This window comes from Astyanax mexicanus, chromosome 14, assembly GCF_023375975.1.
Source record: "Astyanax mexicanus isolate ESR-SI-001 chromosome 14, AstMex3_surface, whole genome shotgun sequence".
In the NCBI taxonomy this organism is placed as follows: domain Eukaryota; kingdom Metazoa; phylum Chordata; class Actinopteri; order Characiformes; family Acestrorhamphidae; genus Astyanax; species Astyanax mexicanus.
This window is the reverse complement of record NC_064421.1, coordinates 45,516,471-45,541,264: the sequence shown is the minus strand read 5'-3', so window position 1 is coordinate 45,541,264 and position 24,794 is coordinate 45,516,471. Positions and strand designations below refer to the sequence as shown.

Sequence of the window (24,794 nt, the reverse complement as noted above, 5' to 3'; positions counted from 1 at the left end):
ATAAACTAAATAAACAACCTTAAATGAATGGATAACGCTTAGGGTTGCCACCAATCTCTGACAGAAAACATAGACACTGTCATACTGATGGACTGTTTTTTTCCCCCATCAACATACAGTACCAATCAAAAGTGTGAACACACCTATAATTCAGTGTTTTTTCTTATTATTATTTTTAAATGTCCTGCATTGTAGATTAGCTAAAGCTAAAATAATCTAAACTATTAAGAAAGTATGTAGCTAGTAAGCAAAAAATATTTTATATTTTAGATTCTTCAAAGTAGCACCTCTTGTTTAGATGACAGCTTTGCACATGCTGGATTTTCTCAGTCAGTTTTATGAGGTAGAGTCTCCTGGAATTCAGGCTTTCAGTTAACAGCTGTGCTGAACTCATCAAGAGTTAATTACTTGAATTTCTTGTCTCTTAAAGTGTTTGAGAGCATCCGTTGTAAAGTTGTGAAGAGGTAGAGTTACAGGTATACAGTAAAATAGCTCTATTTGAGTAATGTTCTAATCCAGATTATGGCAAGAACTACTCAGATAAGAAAGGAAAACCTGCTTTAAAAAATTAAGGCCAGTCAGTCTGAAATATTTCAAAAACTTTGAAAGCTTCCTTACGTTCAGTTGTTAAGACAATCAAAACATTATGATGAAACTGGCTCTCATCAGGACCACCCCAGCAAAGGAAGACTCAGGGTTACTTCTCTTACACAGGATAAGTTCATCAGAGTTACCAGCCTTAGAAACCACAAGTTAAATGCTTCACAGAGTATTTTGGTTAGTTTAACACTTTTAAGTTACTGCATGATTCCTTATGTGTTCCTTCATAATCTGGATCCTTTACTATTCATTTACAATGTAGGAAAAAAAACATTGAATGAGAAAGTGTTTTCAAACTTTTAACTGGTACTGTCCATGCTTGGTGAAGTACAATTGTACATAGCATTGAATGTGTTATGGGGTTATGAGCCCTGAGAGAGAACAATTGGCCTTGCTCTCTCTGGGTGGGTACAGTAGATGGCTCTCTCTCTCCCCTTATCTCTCCCAGGGTGATGTTGATCAGCACAAGGCTGCGTCTGTGAGCTGATGTATCAGAACCGAGTCGCTGCGCTTCCACTGTGATGCTACTCGGTAATGCTGCATCAGCAGTTCAAAAAGAGACGGAGTCTGACTTCACATGTATCGGAGGAGGCATGTGCTAGTCTTCACACTACTGGTGTTGGGGCCATTATTAGTGATAGTCCTAATGAGTGTGTTGGGTAATTGGCTGTGTAAATTGTGGAGAAAATGGGATTTTTAATGGACATTAAGGATTAATGATTTATATTATTTACTTTTCAGCTGCCCTGAAGCGAATGCTAAATTTTAACGCCCCACCCCTGAAAAATACAGCAGCTGAACCAGTATGGAAGGTAGTATTTTTTCTTGTTTATCTATTAGTGTTTATTCAGTATTTTCCATATATTGATAATTGTGCCAGTAAGATATTGTTGCTCATTGGTTTGGTTTGTCTTTTCTTCTTCTCTAATTAGGTCCTTATTTACGATCGCTTTGGCCAAGATATCATCTCTCCCCTTCTGTCTGTGAAAGAGTTAAGAGACATGGGGATCACTCTTCACCTGTAAGGAGTTAATATACTAAAAGTGCAAGACACTTTATGATTTTAAATCTGTATGTATAAATGTATTTTTGCTTAAAATCACAGATTATTGCACTCAGACCGAGATCCCATTCCAGATGTCCCTGCCATTTACTTTGTAATGCCAACAGAGGAGAACATAGACAGGATATGTCAGGTAAGGGTTAAAGCTTAAGAATAAGATGAATTAGCTTATCAGAAAATACAATCCTGCTATTTTTATATAATTGTATCGTGCTTTATCTTGATGGTACATGCATCAAAAACATTGTTTTTCTCACTGCAATAACATTCAAACTTACAGGACCTGCGGAACCAACTTTATGAGTCCTACTACCTGAACTTTATCTCAGCAATCTCCAGAAGCAAACTGGAGGATATTGCAAGTTCTGCTCTTGCAGCAAATGCTGTGAACCAGGTGACCAAAGTAAGTCAAACTCATACTTAATTTTATATTTATTACTTTTTTCACCTAGTAACACAGTATTTTTTTCCAGCATAAAACATTTAAACTTTTTGTTTAAATGTTTGTTTGTGCCCTACTTTAGTGATCTATCGGTGAGCCGTCAACCAAGCAGCTTGATTGGCGTGAATTAAAATCATGATTCATTTTGTTAGTGCTGGAGTTTTTCCAATATTATTGTGAGGGCATAGTAATAATAGTATATTATGGTTTAGCAGATTAGATCATTTTGTACTGTATTACAATATCTGAGAGAGAAAGACAGAGGCAATACGACCGCTTACCCTGCACTTAAACCAAAAAGCGACAGGCAACCATTCATTTCCTATGACGGGGCTCGATTTTAGCGCAGCAACAGTGTGCGTTTCTGAGCACGCTCTCTGCTTGTGTGTTTGAGGCCACACTCCTTTAGGTTTTAGTTCCTCCTCTATTCCTATAGTCTTACCTGAACACTCCTCACTTCAAGACCACCACACCCATCGGTGTAGATATATTCACAAGCTCCATTGCTATTTAAACGGGGCAGGCGCAATGCGTGAAAATAGGCTGTTGGTGGGGTGTAACATAGCAATGATCATCGTGACGCACTTTGCGCAGGGTTTAAGATATTATTGTCATTATTGTCACTATTGTCATTGTGCTTATCACTAGTAATCATTTTCTTTTTAGGGGTGCTTTTCTTTGACTTTTTAGTGGTTTTGATTTTGGTATTTAATTATATATTTAATGTTTAAAGTATTTAACCAAACTATGCAAATGTTGTGCATTATCTCTCTTTCCATAGGTGTTTGATCAATATTTGAACTTCATCACACTAGAAGACGACATGTTTGTCCTCTGCAATCAAAACAAAGAACAGATATCTTATCATGGTGAGCTGTCTGCAAGCAAAAAAGAGAAGGAGTTGAAAATGTTTTTATAAAAAAGACACTATGGTCATTGTAGACTTTGGATGGCAGTGATTCAGTATGCTGGGCTGCTCAAGAAACTTGTGAACTTTGGAAGACTTTAATCACCTCTGGTGATTAATAAGTTTTTGGAGAATTTAAAAATACACATATGTTTTAATACCTGTGGTCAGAAACAGGCCACTGGCTTTAGGCCTAAAGGATGGTTAACCCAAATGTGAGAGACTTCTATCTATACGTTAGTGAGATGGCTGTTTTTTTTTTTTTTTTTTTTTTTTTTAAGTTGGTAGTAAGTCTATAGAAGCACTATTTAAACACGTCATCTAAATGGATATACTGCAGGTTTAATCTTTGCTCCTCTGAAAGCAACCTTCAGCTCTTTTCTTTATACTTAAGTTAGAATAACTAAGTGGTCCAGCAGGCTAAGCTCTGCCACTATGATCAGGAGATCGCCGGTTTGAATCCTGTTTATGCAGCTTGCCTACAGCTGCCAGAGCCCTGAGAGAGCACAATTGGCCTTGCTCTCTCTGGGTGGGTACAGTAGATGGCGCTCTCTCCCCACATCACTCCTAGGGTGATGTGGATCAGCACGAGGCGTCTGTGAGCTGATGTATCAGAACCAAGATACATTGCTATCGGAGGAGGCATGTGCTTGTCTTTACCCTCCTGGTGTTGGGGCATCACTAATGATAGGGGGGAGTCCTAATGGGTGGGTTGGGTAATTGGCTGTGTAAATTGGGAAGAAAATGGGATTAAAATTAGAAATGAATAAATAATAAATATGTTATAAGGATAAAAGTTATAATATATAGTTATAATGTTGTGAGATATAACTTTATCTTTCTTTCTTTATATCTGAGCAAATTTAAGAATGAGTGACTGACAAAGTTTCTACTTTTCTTTCAGCGATCAATAAGCCAGATATCATGGACACAGATATGGAGGCTATAATGGATACTATTGTGGACAGTCTGTTCTGCTTCTTTGTTACTCTCGGTAAGTTTTTATGTAGCATATAGACCCTGCTGTAGTTAGTATGTACAACTCTGGAAAAAAAATTAAGATACCACTTCAGTTTCTGAATCAGTTTCTCTGATTTTACTATTTTTAGGTTTATGTTTGTGTAAAATGAACATTGTTGTTTTATTCTATAAACTACAGACAACATTTCTCCCACATTCCAAATAAAAATATTGTCATTTAGAGCATTTACTTACAGAAAATGAGAAATGACTGAAATAATTAAAAAAGCAGAGCTTTCAGACCTCAAATAATGCAAAGAAAACAAGTTCATATTCATAAAGTTTTAAGTGTTCAGAAATCATTATGCATTTATCAGTGTTCCCCTCCTCCATCAGTCTTACACACTGCTTTTGGATAACTTTATGCTGCTTTACTCCTGGTGCAAAAATTCAAGCAGTTCAGTTTGGTGGTTTGATGGCTTGTGATCATCCACCTCCTCTTGATTATATTCCAAAAGTTTATAATTTGGTAAAATCGAGGAAAAACATCATTATTTAGTTGTCTCTTATTTTCCAGAGCTGTATATTCAAAAGAGTGTTTAAATTTAAATCAGTAGTATTCACTAGATGGCAGTATTTCCTTCTAATTGTTTGTTGGTGATTGAAATACTCTGTAATATAGCAATGCTGAAAATCATTATTACTATTGGAAGGTGTTAGATGGACAGTAAATTATATAGATTTTATATACATTCAAAAATCATTTATGACAGTACAAGAATGTTGATGAATTTCTTTTTTAAACATAGATAAATAAATAATAAATAAATTATTTGATCAAATTAAAATGTCCATTAATATTAGTAGATATTACATGAGATCTAAAAATAAAAAATATAAATGAAATCTAAAATGGTCTGTGGCCATGGAAAGGTTTATTACGTTTGTTTAATCTTGATTTATGTGTGTGGGTACTATAGGTCTGAACAAATGAGCCTCTTGTACGTTTTTTTTTTTTTTTTTTGCTTAGGTATAACGTGTACGTGTATATAATCGAATGTGTCCTTTATTTGGCAAGCGAGTAAGATTTTCTGTTTTTCTAGGTGCTGTCCCAATAATCCGATGTCCCAGAGGGAACGCAGCAGAAATGGTTGCTGTGGTAAGCTGCATGGCTCATCTGTCATGCCATTAAAGCCAGACTGAGTAATCATTGTTTGCTCTATACCCTGTGGAAAGACTTATAGAGACTTTATATAAAGAGTTTTATTTATCTTGGGTGTTTGCCTCAGTGTTTTTGGGTGTCCATTGTAATCAGTGTATTGTGTATTGTTGTAAATTCAGTATATTTTTTTATAATTTCAGAAACTTGACAAGAAACTGAGAGAGAATTTGCGAGATGCGCGCAACAGTCTGTTCACCGGAGATACCATGGGCGCTGGCCAGTTCAGGTGAGAAAGAGAGGGAGAGAGAGAGAGAGAGAGACACACACACACACACACACACACACACACACACACTCACACATGCACAGAGCATCTCTGACGAGATTAACATTCACATCAGCTTAAGTTATAAATCTTTGCTAAGTATTCATTCCATTACTTTTATGTACAAGAATTTAATATCCAGGACATAAGCCCCTAAGAAACTCCACAAGCCCTGCTAGCTTTTCTTTTTGCCCACGTACACCATGTGCTCACCGGAGCTTCAACTTAAATTACAAAGAAATCTTTTCCCTTGCTGGCCCTCCAGTCCGTCCTCCCTCAGAACCCAGCACTCGACCCTGGGAAGCTCAAAGAATGATCCAGAAGGAGAGATTGGTTTCATTGCTGGAGCTGAAAGCCCAGAGGGGGAGAGATTAATCATCTTGTTGTGTTTTTTTTTTCTCTTTTCTTTCGTTCTCTCCGTCTTTTGCCCTCTCTCTCTTTCTCTCACTTTTACCCACTCTCTCTTTTTCTCTCTCGCTCTCTCTCTCTCTCTCAGTTTCCAGAGGCCGCTATTTGTTCTTGCCGACCGCAACCTGGATCTTGCCACCCCACTCCATCACACATGGACCTACCAAGCCCTCATTCATGACGTCTTGGTAAGGAGACCTGAAAGAAACTCATAGTGACCATCATTAGACTCGGAGCGTTTGTTTATACTGACAGCGTTCCCGATTTCTCCAAGTGTTATTCCACTTTTTTTCCCTCTAAGAAATGGAGGAAACTTCCAAGTTGCAACATATGGAAAGATGAAATGATTACGGTTATCACATAGATGACAGAGAGGTTTCATGAAGGGTGGAATGTACACACTAAGTTGTTGGTGTGCGCCAATGAACATAAATAATTAGCTTTTTCCAGAATCCCTCTGAAAATGATTCTGTCCTAATATAGCAGGCCTCCTGTTAAAATTATTACACAGTTGGAATGCTTCTTTTGTCTTACTCTTTCGTCTTTATGATGACAATCATCATTATGAATGTCGGAGATGTTTTCCAAGACGTCAGGAGGCCAGGGCGAGATATACTGAGTATAATTTATATATAGGGTCATGACTTAAAAGCCAATGTGAAATTTAATGTGTTTCTCCACTGAAAAGAGGCTCTGCAAAGCCTACTACCCTACACCACCAAAAATGCACAGTGAAGTCAACATTTTAATACCATTATGACTGTTTAAGGCTGTCTTTTATTTTCCACTTTGTAGTTCTTGAATTACAAACTGTTGTTGTTCTTCATAACTTCATTATTCTGCTTTGACCTTTTTTCACCACAGAGCAGCTATAAGTGGCATCACTGAGTAGAAGTGTGAAATATTCCCCCTGAGAAACTAATCCCGTCCAGATAGGGCTAAAGTCGACTCTCTGTCCACTATATTAGACACTCCTAATGATCAGTTTCACCCTTTTGGTCTGCTGTATCTGAGCACACACGCATAATGCAGTGCTGAGATACTGTAATACCTTCTCTGTGGTGATTCTATGGTGTCCTGACTATTGAAGAACAGTGTAAAAGGAGGATAATGCTCGTTGAAGCTGAAAAAATGGACAATGAGTGTAGAAACGTGGAGGTGGTTATAATATTCTGACTTGAATGTATAATGTACTCATTCACATTAATCTCATATTTATATATATAATTGTTTGATATACAGCTCTGGAAAAAAAATTAAGACAGCACTTAAAAATGATGAGTTTCTTTGATTTTAACAAATTACAAACCTCTGGAATATAATCAAGAGGAAGATGGATGATCAGAAGCCATCAAACCAAACTGAACGGCTTGTATTTTTGCACCAGGAGTAAAGCAGCATAAAGTTATCCAAAAGCAGTGTGTAAGACTGGTGGAGGAGAACATGATGCCAAATGCATGAAAACTGTGATTAAAAACAAGAGTTATTCCACCAAATATTAATTTCTGACCTCTTAAAACTTTGCATTATTTGAGGTCTAAAAGCTCTGCATCTTTTGTGTTATTTCAGCCATTTCTCATTTTCTGCCAATAAATGCTCTAAACTACAATATTTTTATTTGGAATTTGGGAGAAATGTTGTCCGTAGTTTAATAACTACTAGAATAAAACAACAATATTCATTATACTCAAACATATACATATAAATAGCAAAATCTAACAAACTGATTCAGAAACTGAAGTGATATCTTATTCTTTTCCAGAACTGTATAAATAAGGCATCAGAAAATTAATGTACAGTTGTGATGATACACAGTTGAGTGGCCATAGGCTCTTTTTGATTATACCCTGTGTTGTGTGCCTATCAGGACCTGCACTTGAACAGGGTCAGTTTGGAGGAGTCTCCAGGGTCCGAGGTCAGTCCGGCAGGGGCTCGACCCAAAAAGAAGAATAAGAAAAGCTATGATCTCACTGCTGCTGACAAGTTTTGGCAGAAGCACAAAGGAAGGTGAGTAGTTGCTGTTTCTAATCGAAAAGAATGGGATGGGGTGCTCGTGGAGAAATGACAGAGCAAATCCAGAAATGGATGTTGCAGTAACTAATGTAAGCACAGAAAAGCTGCATCATTTGATTTTAAGTGACTCATGAAAATGGAAGATGGAACGTTTGAAATGCTTTTTTATATGAGCATTGCTCTGTGAGGTGGAAAGGATTATGAACTTTACTTTTCTGACTGACAAATCCCTAATTACATTCAGTTTTAGTGGAAAAGCATGCCTGGATGGTAGAAAGTTCTACCCAAAATAATAGAAGGTAGAAAGAAAAGGCAACAAACCTTTAAATAATACCCATAATCTGCTTAATTTAACTTGTTTTTCTGCAAAAAGCCATATCTGTTATTTTCATGGGAATCAGATCATGCACACTGATGTATTGGTTCTAATTATGAAGGATTTTTTAAAATGTTTTATTACATTTGGTTTTTAAAATGAGTTTCACGTGCCAGAGCTGAGTGTTTTTTTTTTTTACTTTTTTCAGCCCGTTCCCAGAGGTTGCAGAATCGGTGCAGGAAGAGTTGGATAAGTACAGAGCCCAGGAAGAAGAGGTCAAGCGTCTAAAGAGCATCATGGTAGGTATAAAATTATGATGTCATATGCTATCTTGTCGAGAAATCTAACATGGATTGGTCACTAGGGGTGGGCGATATGGCCCTAAAATAGTATCACGATATTTCATGGTATTTTTTTTTGCGATAATTGTACTCTTGGCGATACGACAAAACACTGAATTTGACAAATTATTTCAAGAATACACTACTGCAACAAAATGAAAATTACATTTTATTATTGCATACGATATGATGTAACACACCCCTAACTGAGATATTAAAAAAATACAAGAATTTTATCAGATTTGTAACAGAAGTCAATGATCCAGAATATCATGATACTAATTAGGGGTGGGGGTACCACTTTAAAGTAAGACTACCTTTATAAATGGTTTACAATTAGTTTATTAATGGTTACTAATTAGGTTGTAAATGTGTATGTGTTATAACTGATTATTAATGATTTTTAAGGCATTTACAACCTAATTAGTAATCATTAATAAACTAATTGTAAACCATTTATAAACCCTTTATAAAGGTAGTCTTATTTTAAAGTGGTACCGGGGTGGGTGCTATGGTATGATATTTCAGGGTATAATATCATTCACTATATTTAAAAATGTAAATGATATTATTGCGTATGATACGATATGGCACACCCCTAGTGGTTACTATATGAACTGATGTATTTTCTGAAACAGACTGACTCTGATTGGCTGTCTGTTTGTTTTTTTCTCCAAAGGGTTTAGAAGGGGAGGATGAGGGAGCCATTAGCATGTTGTCGGATAACACTGCCAAACTTACCTCAGCTGTTAGGTAAGACTGTGTGAAACACTACACCCAAAAAAGTGTAATGGCTAATATGACTAAAATGTATGTGTATGTGTCTTGTTTTGTTTGTGTTTATTTTTTATTTATTTACTTTTATTAAACATAAGCTTGAATTATTATTATTGTGCTCAGTGCAATCTGTTATGAGTGTATGAGGTAAATGGTTTTGACTGTTTGATTGTAGAACTCAGGAAACATGAACTACATATTCTGATTACTGCTGAATATCAGAGTTTGTCAGTAATTCGATTAAATCTTTTATATGAATCTGGGTGGTCAGTGTAACATTTTAGCAGTTTAATTTCCTGACTGTATCAAGCTAAATTCCAAATGAAGAAGAAATGGGTTTCATCCATTTTTAAAAAAAATTTAAGTTTTTAATTTTAGCTTTTCGCAAATAGAATTTTAAGAAAAGTGAAAAGTTGAATCTTGGCTTGATTTTTAGATTTGTCCATTTTTGAATCTTCTTCACAAATCTGATGGTGTAATCCAACTTGCAAAATGCAAAAATTGAAAAATCTAAAAATAAATAAATAAATAAATAAATTACATTTGTAAGGAGCAGAGATGAAAAAAATAAAATTTCTTGTACACTGCACTACATAAAAAAATAGCATTTAGCCTCAAACAGTCAGAAAATTAAATTACTAAAGGTTACACTGACCCTGTGTAATCAGGTGATAATTGAAATTAATAAGTCACGAGGCAATAATCAGATATTTGTATTATATTTTGGGACCAAAAAATGAATTAGTGTACATAATAAAAGCCTGAGCCAGATTTAAACCCCACATTTGTTTTAGTAAGTAGAACATTAATACTGACCTTTTGAATTATGAGTTGTTTACATTACTAAAATGTTTTCAGAATGATGGTAATAAACAGTGCAACACATAAGAACTAAACTATCACTTAAAAATTATAAGTTTCTTTGATTTCACCAAATTAAAAACCTCTATAATATAATCAAGTATAATCTAATTTCTGGTACCTTGGCCTGTTTTCATGCATGTGCAGAGTGTGATAGCCGAGATCTAGTTTCGACTTTGAACTGAGAAATCCTGTTTTTTTTTTTTTTTTTTTTTTTTTTCTGTTTATGTAGTATTCTAAAAACATGAAAACTCACTCAGTGATTCTCTATTAAACAGTTCTCTTCCCGAGCTCCTAGAGAAGAAGAGACTGATTGACCTCCACACCAACGTTGCCACAGCAGTTCTCGACCACATCAAGGTGAGAACTTTACATTGCATTACATGTAGCAGCTGCTTTCATCCAAAGCAACATACAAATATTTTTTATCTCTTAAATTAGATCTCTTGTCTTAATGTGCATTTGGTTAAGAACCAGTGTTTTTTTTTTTTTTTTGTTTGTTTTTATAACTGATCCCTCTTGTCTGTCCACAGTCTCGCAAGCTGGATGTGTACTTTGAATATGAGGAAAAGCTAATGAGCAAATCGACTCTGGACAAATCTCTTCTGGACATCATCACTGACCCTGATGGTAAGGCTGTATGAAAAATTTTCACAAATTCTTAAAAAAAAAAAAAAAAAAAAAAAAAAATTATTGTAATTTGCTTTTTTCAGTATTTGTTTAAGGTCTGAAAGCTCTGCATCTTTTTTGTTATTTCAGCCATTTCTCATTTTCTGCAAATAAATGCTCTAAATGAGAATATTTTTATTTGGAATTTGGTAGAAATATTGTCTGTAGTTTATAGAATAAAACAACAATGTTCATTTTACTCAAACATAAACCTATAAATAGCAAAATCAGAGAAACGAATCTCTTACTTTTTGTCCCAGAGCTGTATGTCAGTTGAATGATTTAATAATTGATATAAAATTTGTTTTGTGGGCAGTATAGTGGGGAGGATATTTTTTTCTAGTTTGATGAGGACCCTTTCTGCAGCACTTTTTAACTAATTAAAGTTTATTAACTTTCCTCTTTCTTGAAACATCCTGACAAAATAGTACTAATTTTCTGCGTCATGCAGGAATACAACATTTCTCAGCTTATAAATGTTACGAAGATGCAGAAAATTTTAATTCAATATATTTTTAGCTGCTGAAATTAGACAGAATTATAGTTAAGTCAGATAATTTATTTTAATATTGCTACTGCAGAATAAGCATGTGCCAATTTCTGTGCATTTACAAAGTTGCCAGAAACCGTTCAGTCATAAGAGATCAAATGAAACAAAATGTTTGAGTAACTTATGCCCCGGTCCCTTACTAGGAATTTGTTCCACCTTCTTCTTCATCCAGTTTTCTTCCCCAAAATTAGCCTCCTGAAATGCATCTCGTCCCCGGAGAGAGGCGGTCAGCTTTAAAGACGTTTTTGTGATGCTAGCGGAGGACAGAATGCGTTTTCTCTTTGGCCAGCATTGTGGGGTTTTTTTTATTTATTTATTTTTTTTTTCTTTTTGAAGACTTTCATGTCTTGATCTCCCCAGGCTCTTTAGGTTCATAGGTTTCTGATGAGTACACAAGCTGATTCATGGACGTTAGCTATAATAATAATAATTATGATGAGCTTGCCAAGTTTTAGAACTTTACAGAGTTGCATTGTTCTGTAGAGGCGAGAGGTTCTGTTGAGGTTCTGTTGGAGATCTCGCTCGCTCTCACAGTTGACTCCACTCTGCTCTTAAAATAAACTCTTGAGTTGTTGCTGGACAGGAAACAATTATGGTTGCTCTTTTTTTTCCTTTCTTTCTTTTTGTTGGTAGCTGGTACCCCAGAGGATAAGATGAGACTCTTCCTGATCTACTACATCACCTCCCAGCAACCCCCATCTGAGGTAAGAGAGACCCCACGCTTCTGCTTCTGCCATCTCACCATAAAAGACCTCTTGTGCTATTAGCAGTCATGCCTATGCCTATATGGGCCGGTTGCATCCTAATGTTTCTGGAGGTGGCTTGTGGTACTATTCTGTCCTGGTGTGCGCTTTCGGTAATGCAGTGGTTTATTGTAATTAGCGGTAGACGCATGGATTTCAATGCGTAGGACATCACCAAGCCAAGCACAGCGTGACTTATCCTGCGATTCCCTGCGTGCGCTCCTAAACCGTACTTTCAGAACGTCCTCAAAAGCCTTCTTGTTCTATGGGACACATGTGGCGCAGATTTTAGGAACACTGACACCCTTTGATGCCACAGCCAAGCATTATTACTCTTGTAGCCTGATAATGCAGGATTGTTCAGCTCATGGCAAGGCCTCTCCTGTTGGACGTTACTTAACCAACCACAAGTATGGCAGTGTGAGTTCCCTCCGCTCTTCGGAGGTAAGAGAGGAGACGGAGCCAAGGGACCAAGCTGGGATGTGGACGACCCCAGACTGGCCAGCTTCCAGGCTTCTTCCCTGCCTGTGACCACGGATTACCCCTGAAGTTTAGGTCCTTCTCAGCACAGGGAAAATGTGTTCTGGAGCGGTGCTGTCTGTGGGCAGAGGACCCTGCTGGTGAAGCATGCAGGCTGTTGAAGCATGTCGTCTCCAAAGCGGCATCGTGTGTTTATAAGACTGACGGCTAAAGTCAAACAGGAAATCACTTTTTCACAAATCGCGGTCCTTCGATCTTTGATCCGTTTGATCTGCGTCCTCCTGGACCGCAGCGGATTATTGTTGGCCGATGCTCCGCTCAAACTCAGCCATTTTGTTGTTTGTTTTTTGAGTCAGTAATGATGCTGGTGAAATCAAAATGGCCTCCGCACTAATGTGGCGTAGACTCCCGTTTCTCTAAGAGGACTCCGGGTTTATCCACATCCTTCATATAGAAGGGTGCTGACGGAACGCTAATTGCTGGTAATCTATCTTAAATCAGTCGTTGCGTACGTTCTTACGTATGTCAATAGTGCGTCTTGTTATTTTCTCTCCAGTAAGAATGTCAAAAGTATATATTTCTCCAAGGCTCACGTGTTTTTTTTTTTTTTTATTTGCAGGGAGATCTGGAGCAGTACAAAAAGGCTTTGATTGACGCTGGCTGTGACCTCTCACCCTTGAACTACATAAAGCAGTGGAAGTGAGTCCTCGCCAGTGTCAGCAAACACTTCTTCATCACTTCATAAAGTGCCATCATTATTTCAAAGTCACGGCAGTAAATCCAGCAGAACAATAACAAGAACAGTAGCTTTGCAACTAATATAATACATTTTCCAGGGCTTTCACGAAGATGGCAGCCGCGCCAGCCAATTACGGCAACAGTGGAGTGAAACCAATGGGGTATGAGTCTACACCATATTAAATTTTCAACAAACTAATAATTTACTTGATACAGCAAAGTGTTACGAATGCAGACGTTTAAAACGACATGTGCGTTGTTTCTCAGCCTTTTCTCCCGAGTGATGAACACTGGTTCGCAATTCGTTATGGAAGGGGTGAAGAATCTGGTGTTGAAACAGCATGTGAGTACAAACCCACTGTTACAGCTGAAGAGTTGTCAAGGAGTCAATCCCTCCAAAGTGTCCCCCGCTTTCCCCGAGCACCTCTCCACTGCTGAGTGAGAAATATGGTAATTCATATTCATGGGGATTGGCTGTGTCAGCTCTTGCAGTGGGTGGCATTGTTATGGCATTATTATACCAAGGGTTTCTAACCTTTTACAGCCCATGGTTCCAGACTTTTGGACATATTTTCTCATTTAGTGTATTTATTTAATTAGTTCTTATATACTAAATGAATAGTGAAGTGATCCAGACTGTGAAGGAACACATAATGAAGCATGAAGTAAATTAAAAGTGTTAAACAAACCAAAATACTCTGTAAAAAAGCATTTAGGTGCCCTTATATGGGACACTGTTTACTTGTGGTTTCTGAGGCTGGTAACTCTGATGAACTTATCCTGTGTAACTCTTGGGGTCTTTTTTTCCTGGAGCAGTGCTGATTAGAGCCAGTTTCATCATAACATTTTTAATGATACTTTCAAAGTTCAAATTCATTTCTTAAAGTATTTTTTTTACTTAGTTAAGTAGTTTTTCCCATAATTTGAATTCGAACATTACTCAAATAGAGATTTTCACTGTATACCTGTAACTCTACCTCTGCACTACTTTACAACTGATGCTCTCAAACACTTTATTAAGAGACAAGAATTCAAGTAATTAACTCTTGATGAGTTCAGCACAGCTGTTAACTGAAAGCCTGAATTCCAGGTGACTCTACCTCATAAAACTGACTGAGAAAATCCAGCAGAGATGTTCAAAACTGTCTAATCTAAGCAAGAGGTACAACGTCTAAAATATATAACCTATTCTGGCACCAATAGTTTGAATCCACACAATACCAATTAATTATAGCTTGAATGCCATAGCCCAGGGGTGTCCAAACTTTTTTTGTTGGGGGCCAGAATGAGAAATATATTTGAAGTCACGGACCACAGACTCTATAATAAAACAAATAATGAAATATACCACTTTAAATAATACTTTTTCCTGATTATTACATTTACACACCATTTTACTTGACTTACTATCTTTATCTTTGACAGTGTTGTGTAAACTAAGATTTTTCAAATTGATGTTTAATTTCATGATGTCTCTTAATGTAAAACTCCTTAATTACGGCAACTTTTAGACTCTTTTGCCCCATTTTTCTGCGCTAGGAATGCGCACTCTCTCCGCTTTTAGACTCTTTGGCCCGTATTTCTGCGCTAGAAATGCGCACTCTCTCCGCTTTTAGACTCTTTGGCCCGTATTTCTGCGCTAGAAATGCGCACTCTCTCCGACTCTTTGGCCCGTTTCTGACACCTAGCGTTCAAACTCTGACTCTCACATTATAAAAACCTGCTTAACAGCGGGCCAACTTTCATTCTATTTCTAAAATACCTTGCGGGCCGCTCCAAAAAAGGAAACGGGCCTCAAATGGCCCGCGGGCCGTGAGTACTGTTGCTGACCCTGTTCATCCCTTCATGGCTACAATATACTTATCTTACTGCTACAGCTAGCATCATAATGCCCCTGGTCACAAAACCAAAATTAATCACAATCTTTCATGAGCATCACTGTGTGTTCACTATTGTTTAAAAGCCTCCTCAGTTATCTGATTTGAATCCAGTAAAACCCAAACAAAAACGGTCAGACTCTGCCTGAGTACAGGCAGTAATATTTATAATAATCTTCTTAATACATATACATGAAATTTGATAAATGATCTCATGCTTTATTTGTATTCTAACCAAAGTCTTTCTTAAAAGTTGATCTTAGTCCAGCAGACTCTTTGAGCCTAAAATATGTCTATATAAATTATATAAACTCCCAGAAAGAGTTGTTCTCAGTTAGACTGATAGCTCGTATATCACTGAAGTATTTTAAAATCACATTTTGAAATGTTTCATGGAATAAAGGAGTAAACACTGTCAGTTAGTTGGCATGGGTTGCTAAAATTAAATAATAACCTTAAGACGAATGGTAGATTTTAAAGCTTTTATTTATTTATTATTTTTTTAGTTTGGCAGATTTAGGGATTTTCATGTGATTTAATAGTTTTTGCCACTATGAAAAGGCACAGTTAATCAAAAACTAGTTTTTAAACATAAAATTAAATAATCACAGTGTTAATTTAACTAACACTCACAGCTTTTATTTAGAACTGGCAGATTTGCTGTGTAGGATTTATATATATATATATATATATATATATATATATATATATATATATATATATATATATAATATATATATAACTAAAGTTATTTCAGTGTACAGAAATTAATGCATGTCTAAGTAGTACTGCAAAAAGGGCTCTAAGACTTTTAACAGTAATAAACCTCTTTTTGGTGCTAATGAGGACTATTTATTTTTTACTTTTATAAAGAACCATTGGCAAAAGGCTTTTTATTAGTCTGAAGAACACTGTTAACAGGCGAAGGACTACTTCCAATAAGTATCCAATTGTTTTTTAAGTTGTCATGTTTCTATATAGTAAAATCTTTCATGGTTCATACAGTCATGGAAACACCACAATAGCAATTTCCAGTCCTAAATAAGTTATGAAAAATAAAAATACCCACGCAGTTTCATGGAAATGAGCAATCTACAAATCTTTGTTTTTCTGTTTATCGACGGAGAAAAGCTATTTTGAGTTAACAAATACGTCAGCTCAGAGTTAATTCAGTAATTCATCCCTACACAATGGGCTCCATTGTGTATAAATATTTTATTCTTAAAGATTTTGTAATTTTTTTTTTTAATAATAATTTTACTACTACTGTTGGTCTACTGTCATCAATTTTGATTAAAGTTTTACTATCCATGTCTACACTGATGTTTTATAAATCTTATGTTCATGAAAATTTGCCTGAAAAAGGTAATAAAAAAGTCATAGAAATAAAAAAAATTCTTAAATTAAGTTAAAACTGTATTAACCCCTGATTTTTACGAAATCTTGTTTAAGGAAGTCCTTTTTAAATGTGTGCTGGTTAAAGTTCTTTCTTTATGCTATTACACTGTCTGGTTTGGGTTTTGCGCTACGTTTCCATTTACAGGAATTCATTATTTATCTTTCTTTTTATAGAATTTACCAGTTACTCGGATCTTGGACAACTTGATGGACATGAAATCAAATCCGGTGAGATTTATTTGTCCACTTTTGACATTTCAGACATTCCTCTTGTTTGACACACAAACAAATAATCTAACTAAGTGTTGTGGTAATTGAGCCATTCTAATGAATAATCACTTAGCAACCATTTGCCCCTTTTGAAAGAAATCAGTTATTATTTTTTACTATTGTTATAAGTTATTTTATTTAAAAAGAAAAAAGGTGTTTTCATGAATTACGACATACAAGTCTAAATAAAGCAGATTAGTTTTGTTGATTAGTTTATGTAAATACACAAAGGCTGTAATTGGTTCAAATATGATTATTTGTTGAAAGGATCAGTTGATAAAAATAAATGAATTGTAATCTTGTGGCCTATATGTGGCTGCACTTCTGCATTACCAGAGGTATTTAAAAGAGAATTTGGCCAGCCTCTGCATTTCATGGTTGCAGCGTTGTGGTGTTTTGTATCACCTGGCCGTCTAATTGCATTAGCGTGTATAGAGTGTTCTGCTTTTGAGACACTCAGTTCAGATGTGCTCAGTTCAGAGCAGTGAAGAGGCTCTTTCAGTACTCAGAAAGGGCCCAGAACGGGCAATCTGATCCGCACTTTTAAGGCGCCCCGTCTCAACCAGGGAACACCTGCAGAGAAGAAACAGAGAGGAGGAGAGAAGTGAGAGGAGGAGAGAGAGAGCTTACAGTGAGCAGACACTAAAGTATTACGTTTCTGGAGCTCAGGGATTTGGAAGAGTTCCATCAGCTCCGTTTTGAAAAGCTTCTTCTGCATACAAGTTGTGTTCAGATCTTCAGTAATAAACGTCTCTGGACTCTTGAGCTGGCTGTGTGTATTAAAAATGTTTAGGTTTGTTGGCAGCCGCAACAAAATCGCATTGGCCAGACTGTTCAATTTCCTTAAAAAGCCAACATGTTGCATCTGAGTGTCCATCCATCTCCATCATCCGTCTCCTATGGAATGTGTCTCCAGTGGAGGGACTAAAGGAGAGGACCAAAGCAGGACCTGAAAGAAAGCGACTAGTAGCATAGCATAGTATGGCATGGGATGAATTATCACTTTATATTTGATTTATATTTGAATTTAAAAGAAAAGAGTGGTCTTTCTTTTTCCCTCCTCCCAAGATGTGAAGCTCCCACGGGTTGCCAGGTTGAGAGACTAAATTTACATAAATGAGTGTAAACTTCGCACAAAACGAGTTCAAAAACTTTTGCAACAGCAATATTTAATCACATGTGTTACAAAAAAATGCATCAATATAAAGTGAATCCTTTAGATTCTGTTGTCAATTTTTGTTACGCTAGTTGCTGCAGAGTTAGAGCTAGTCTGGATTACTTTACCTAACTCAAATACTCATTTTGATTACCCATATGCTTACAGACCACTGAGTATTAATGCAAGAACTTGAATTTATGTTAAAATTATTATATGAAATGACTGAATGAAATACTCATTTTTACTAGTGGTAGTGATAAATTAGAATTAGTAGTTCTTATCTTCACAAATATTTACCTACCAAAATTAATCGAAGAACCAGTATGTGTGTATATATATCCAAAACACTCCATAATATGCTCAGCCATATGTCGTTAATAAAGTTAATAAAGCAGCAGGATCTGATGTATTTTTAATACGCATTTTGGCCTATATTTTCCTCAGTTTTCAATACAGTGGTAAAAAACGTAAAACAAAATTTGGAATTACTTACTAAATGAATTTTACAATTACCGTATCTCACTTCATTTAAAGACCAATAAGGAACCCTCCCAGTATCACTTATCCACACACACATACACAAATCATTAGCAAGACATTAGCGCTTAAATTAGAAACTATTATTCAATTACTAATACCTCCAGATGAAAAAGATACTCAACCAAAAAAAACACTTGCATGCTCACTCGCCCTCTTTCTACTGTCTGCCAAATGCAAATATTGTATCAAAGTCATGCAGACACCAAACTTTTAATTTTCCTTTGATATGCGATGCACAAGACAATTCAAACAATTGAGAATTACTATTAAATATTGAAAAATATCAAATTACTCTATCAGCTGGACAAAATCATCAATTCTACCAATCAACGTGAAAGTATCAAATATAACAAACCAGCCTGCCATTATAATTATAATACTTCTTAAAAGACCTCACCCTGAATATTAATTTTATTTTGGATTTCTGTAACTTTGCTATCTGCCAAAGGAGGTGTTATTAAGTATTGACTTAGTAGGAAAACAAACTTTGCAAACAAATGTTGCAGTTAGTAAATTATGTCCTTTATCGTGCACAACGTTCATCAAGATATAGTAAATCTACTTGGTTATTTGCATAATGATTAAATCTTTTTTTTTTCACTATTTTTTTTAAATAGCTTTGTGTAAAGTTGTGCATATATATATGTTTTTACTTTTTGTTTTAAATAATGAACATATACAGCTTTTCCAGAGCAGGCAGTATGCAATTTCATTAATTTCATTCTGAAACAGTTTCCATTGAAAATAAAGTACTGTGTAGCCTATTCGCAGATTGCCAATGCTAATGCTGTCCGCTGCACGTACATCTTAGAATTTGTTTAAAAATTTTAAGTCGTGATTCCCTTGAATCCTCTTGCTCTAAAAAAAAAAAAAAGAGTCTTTTAAACAGTGTGTGCGCTTGGTCAAGCAAGTTCCCAACGTCTCTTTCTGTGTGTGTGTGTGTGTGTGTGTGTGTGTGTACCCCATAAGCTTTGTGTTGGTAGAGAAATTCCCCTTTAGCACATTGGTTCTTTTCAAGTTGTTCTTGGACTGTTTTAAAGGAAAAATCCGCCTTTGAAAACGTCTCTAACTGCAGAGCTTGTGTGGGGGGAATGATTGATGCTGATCTTTTATAAATGTGGAACTGTGCAAAGAGGATATGATGTGGCAAATCCTCGACACCCTTCCAGTAATAGGACTTCTGGAGCTCTTCCCGAATACGACTTCAAGAGAACTCTTTCTAGAAGTGCGATACTCCCTGGATACATATTCTCAGCTAATCTTATGGCGGCTTCACCCTGTTAAAGGTTTAGTTCTGGAACTCAACACCTCGTCTTATCTCTTGTAGCGTGTCTTTTATATGTAGCGCTAACCTCTTGGCTTGGTGCTTGCTCTGTGTGACACTAGGTACTTATCTTCTTCTGAAAACGCCCTCAGCGCCTCTCCGCTGGTCCTCTCGGTGGACAGATTAGCAGATCTCATTACAGACTGGAAATGCTTCTGCCCGAGCCCAGCGTCCCTCCCCACCCTGACCATACACTTGAATCGGACATAACAATATTATCATTTTCTCAGCTACTGGAGTTACAGAGCCCCGTACAATACGGCTCTTGTTGGGGAAAATTGGAGGCAGAGAGCCGTCCAGATCCTTCTGCCGCTGCCCCCTCCTCAGACGCTCCTCACAGAGACACGTTTTATCGACCTGGAGCGTCCGTGAAAACAATAGTGGCGGCTCCTAAGAGCTGTGTTCCTGACTTCTTGTTAGCATTAGCTATTGCCCAGCAAAGGAGTAAACTGATAGCACAAAAATCTGGAGCATTTAGGCCTTTGGAAGCACCTATGGTGCTCCTCTTTCAGCGAGTATTTCTTCTTGTGGTGAAGTATGTGCTGGAGCGTCAGGCCTGCCAGGCCAGGCTGACTGAGGTCCTGTGGGAGAGGAGACAGGCTTGGCCATGGCCGGTAGGGAGGATGAGTATGGAAGACCAAAGCCATGGGCCGCCGTCTCCAGAGACAGCTCTCTCAAATTTAGCGGATAAAATAAACGGGGCAGTGATGTCTGAATCTTCTGCTGAATTCTGCTGTTCGAGGGTCATCACCCCTGAACAAATGGTTGCCGGGAAGCATTAGCATCTTCTCGATTAAAAACGATTAATTTAGTTTCAGGCTACAGAGTGTTGAATTGTTTTTTTTTTTTAAAGCTGTTTGCATATTGTCTGTTTTATGCTGTTTTTTTATAGGAGACAGATGACTACAGGTACTTTGATCCAAAGATGCTGCGCGGCAGTGAAAGGTATGATCCTACACTTAGGACAAGGGTCGGCAATGATTTATTTAAGATTATTATTAGCTCTCCAGCCCAGAGGGATGTTGAACCCATATATAAATAAACACACCGCTCCTCACATGGGATCAATCCCGCGTCGTCAGGGTTGCGGTCCAATACACTATCGCTGCCCCAGCTGCTGAAATGGGACACGGCTGGAACAAAAACGAAAAAAAATACCTTATAAGGAGATAGGGAGCCTGAGAATGAGCAGAAAAACGAGAATGGGTGGAATCTAAAGTCACGCAAGTGTGACAGGGACAGGGGAGGAATGTAAACAAAAGCTCACCAGAGAAGCATTTTGTTTTATTTATTTTTTTCATTATCGTTTGTTATAGTTCAAACAACCTCACGGGCCAGATGTTTCATGCTTCTGGGCCACATCTGGCCTGCGGGCCGCCTATTGCCAACCCCTGACTTAGGCAGAAGTCGTTTTGAGAACCAATTCCGTTTGGCCGTGTAAAGAAAAAAATCTGTATATTTTATCTGAGCTTTCCTTTTTTTATATATATTATTCTAAGTCCACATGATCACGGTTGAAATTTAAAGACCAGGTCTATTTTTGTTACATACATATATAACTCACGAGATAATTAAGAAAACAGAAAGAAAATATTTCTAGACTAGCACAGATATCATTTCTATTATTTTAGTAGCTGTAATTACTCACCACCCATGAAAATAAATGAATTAATTCCTCTTTTCTTTTCTTCTTTCCAGCTCCATTCCAAGGAACAAGAACCCCTTTCTGGAGGTAAGCTTCAGCAGTTAGTAATGGTGAATATTAAGTTTAAAAGAACAGAGTGAACAGGTTTAAGACATATAATTTAAGAAATACAGTGAAAATCAGGAGTATCTGAAGTAAAGTGTAGCCTTTCAGCTTTAATTCAAAAGGTTGAATTATTTTTAGGGCCCGAGCACCGAAGGCGCAGGCGAAGCCTGCACCGGAGGTGCAAAGCCCTATTGTTTTTGGTCCGTTTATTATTATTATTATTATTATTATTATTTTTATTTTTAAACTTCGCGCCCATTTTTGAGGCCTTTCTGATACTCGAAAACTCTTGAATTTTGGCACAGACATCAAAGCCGGTGAAAAATTTGAAATTTCACAGTTCCTGGGCTTGGGCGTTGATCAGGAGCTCTATAGCGCCCCCAAACGTTGCTAGTGGCCGGGATAAAGTTTGTCCAATGTGCACCAACTTTGGTACGCTCATTGACCTCATTATACCGATCAAGAATCACTTGGATTTATTTGACTCCGCCTAACAGGAAGTCGGCCATTTTGGCAGGAAGTCGCAAAATAAAAAGTTTCCCGTGGTGTTTTGGGTGGGTTACGATGTTTGAAAACTCATAAAATTTCACAGGCATATTGGGCATAGGCTGTACTTTGATGTAAAATTGGAATTTTTCATATTCATAATTTATCAGCTCTCTAGCGCCACCTATTTTATATGACATTTATAGAAAGCTCTTAGCCTCTTCTAAATAAGCAGACCCAATAATGCCTTTAAATGATTTCGAGAAATGTAATCGTTTTTCTAATGTGGAGCTAAATGACTCTACAGCGCCCCCTATTTGGTTTAGGCTAATAAATTAGCGGTAGCTGTCTCAAATTTTCCCCAATGTTCAAGATTTTTGGTAGAAAAATAGATATTACGATGCCACACATAATACCCATTGGCATGTATTAGCTCCGCCCAACAGGAAGTCGGCCATTTTGAAAAATGTTAAATTTTTACACATTTTTCACGAACTCATTCGAACTCCTCCTAGAGTCTTTGTCAGATTACAACTAAATTGTCTGTGGATAGTCTCCAGACATACATGGTGCTAAATTGCGAAGGAATAGTTGATAGCTGAAACGATGACGTAATGGCGGGCAATTAATTTAATGGAGACACAACACTAAACCAAATAGAAACATTAGCATGGTCAGAATACAGCTGCTTGGAAATTCATGAAACTTGGCAAAAATATAAAAGACATCATTACACACGTTTTCAGTGTTGATATGATTGACTCCGCCCAACAGGAAGTCGGCCATTTTGAAAAACGTGCATTTTACACACATTTTTTGCATACTTTGTCGAACTCCTCCTAGGGAGTTTGTTGAATACTCTTGATATTTGTCAACAATAAACTACTACCATCCTTGATGATAAATTGCGAAGGAATAGTCGATATCTTAAACGAGGACGAAATGGCGGACAGTTGAATTGCTTGAGATACCCAATTAAAATAGGAAGTAAATACATACTGGTGTTAGTAGGTGTTTGAGGAGGTTAAACAGGTTGAACACTCACAAAACTTTTCAGGCCTGCTTGATTTAAGCAGTACTTTGATTAAAAATTTAAATTTCATATATACATATTTCATTGGCTCTATTGCGCCACCTAGGTTTCAATGCATATTTGACATTACGGAAATGCTCAAAAACTCTTGAAAATTGTCAGATTCCATAAAATCTAAAAAACACTTTACAAATATTGTGATAATTTTTTCATGTGTAGCTAGCGGACTCTACAGCGCCCCCTAATTCGTACGGTTAATAAATTAGCTTTGGATGTGTCAAAATTTGTCTAATCTTCTCAAATTTTGGTAGGAGCGTAGATACTATGACTTTGCACATATTTGCAATTGATTTGTATTAGCTCCGCCCAACAGGAAGTCGGCCATTTTGAAATTTGTGTAATTTTTACAAATTTTTAACAAACTAATTTAAACTGCTCCTAAAGTCTTTGTCAGATTACCTCTAAATTAGCTGAGAATGAACATCAGACACATTTGATGAAAATTGCCAAAGGAATAATTGATCGCTCAAATGGTGACGTAATGGCGGGCAATTGATTGACTAGAGACGCAACACTAAACCAAAGTGAAACCATGACACAGTCAGAACGCAGATGAATAAAATTCATGAAACTTGGCAAAAACACAAGAGACATCATTAGACACGTTTTCAGTATTGGTAGGACTGACTCCGCCCAACAGGAAGTCGGCCATTTTGAAACATCTGCATTTTACATACATTTGTTGCGTATATTGTCAAACTACTCCTAGAAATTTTCTTGAATTCTCTTGGTATTTGGTAAAAATAAACATTAAACATATCTGATGATAAATTGTGAAGGAATAGTCGATATCTCAAACGAGGACGAAATGGCAGATGGTTGAATTTGTGAGATGCCACATCAAAACAGGAGGTCAAAACCTAGGTAATGCCAGGTGTTTTGAGGAGGTTATAACGGAGAAAAACTCACAAAATTTGACCGGCCTGCTTATCTGAGGCTGTTGTTTGATGTAGTATTAGAATTTCAAATACATGTATTTTAACAGCGCCATAGCGCTACCTGTATTTTAAATGGATATTTCACATGTTTAACAGGATAGAAAACTCTTGAAAATTGGCACACTCAATAAGACCTTAAAATTACTTTTACCGGTTTCTCGGTTTGGCCCGGTACGATTTGCGCTGTTGTGCGAGGGCCCTACGTCCCCCTGTGACAGGGGGACAACTCGTTATTATTATTATTATTATTATTATTATTATTTTAATATTGCATTAACCAATTAGGAAGTTTTTTACATAGTGCCTGAGTTTTTTTGTATTATTATTAATTAGATGAATGACTTTTTAAAAATTATATTATGACCAGGCATGGTCTGTTGACTTATGCAAGCATAACAGGAAGGCCAGATTAGGCTCAGAGTGAAATATGTACTGTTAAAGTGACTCAGTGATATTATCCATCATAATAATATAATATCATAATGATATTAATGAAGTGTCATGTTAAGTGCTATTGGGGAAAGGGCTCAACAAACAGTGATCTCAAATCCGAGTCAGAGTCATCTTGAGAACGCACATTAATTGTTACCCCCAAGTATTATCA

The 24,794-nt window shown here is 36.7% G+C and overlaps 1 protein-coding gene across 1 annotated transcript in view; it reads left to right on the top strand.

Moving 5' to 3' along the window:
* The window catches only part of scfd1 (sec1 family domain containing 1), a 28,192-nt gene that overhangs the window by 485 nt on the left and 2,913 nt on the right, over window positions 1–24,794 (top strand). The window contains exons 2-22 of the mRNA XM_022672610.2: window positions 1,342–1,412; window positions 1,533–1,621; window positions 1,706–1,796; window positions 1,944–2,066; window positions 2,887–2,974; window positions 3,917–4,006; window positions 5,076–5,131; window positions 5,335–5,420; window positions 5,956–6,055; window positions 7,735–7,874; window positions 8,405–8,495; window positions 9,217–9,290; window positions 10,454–10,535; window positions 10,709–10,805; window positions 12,028–12,098; window positions 13,237–13,316; window positions 13,454–13,516; window positions 13,623–13,698; window positions 16,805–16,858; window positions 20,816–20,868; window positions 21,622–21,655. Coding sequence (XP_022528331.1) covers window positions 1,342–1,412; window positions 1,533–1,621; window positions 1,706–1,796; window positions 1,944–2,066; window positions 2,887–2,974; window positions 3,917–4,006; window positions 5,076–5,131; window positions 5,335–5,420; window positions 5,956–6,055; window positions 7,735–7,874; window positions 8,405–8,495; window positions 9,217–9,290; window positions 10,454–10,535; window positions 10,709–10,805; window positions 12,028–12,098; window positions 13,237–13,316; window positions 13,454–13,516; window positions 13,623–13,698; window positions 16,805–16,858; window positions 20,816–20,868; window positions 21,622–21,655 — 1,709 coding nt within the window. The remainder of the gene's footprint in view (window positions 1–1,341; window positions 1,413–1,532; window positions 1,622–1,705; window positions 1,797–1,943; window positions 2,067–2,886; window positions 2,975–3,916; window positions 4,007–5,075; window positions 5,132–5,334; window positions 5,421–5,955; window positions 6,056–7,734; window positions 7,875–8,404; window positions 8,496–9,216; window positions 9,291–10,453; window positions 10,536–10,708; window positions 10,806–12,027; window positions 12,099–13,236; window positions 13,317–13,453; window positions 13,517–13,622; window positions 13,699–16,804; window positions 16,859–20,815; window positions 20,869–21,621; window positions 21,656–24,794) is intronic.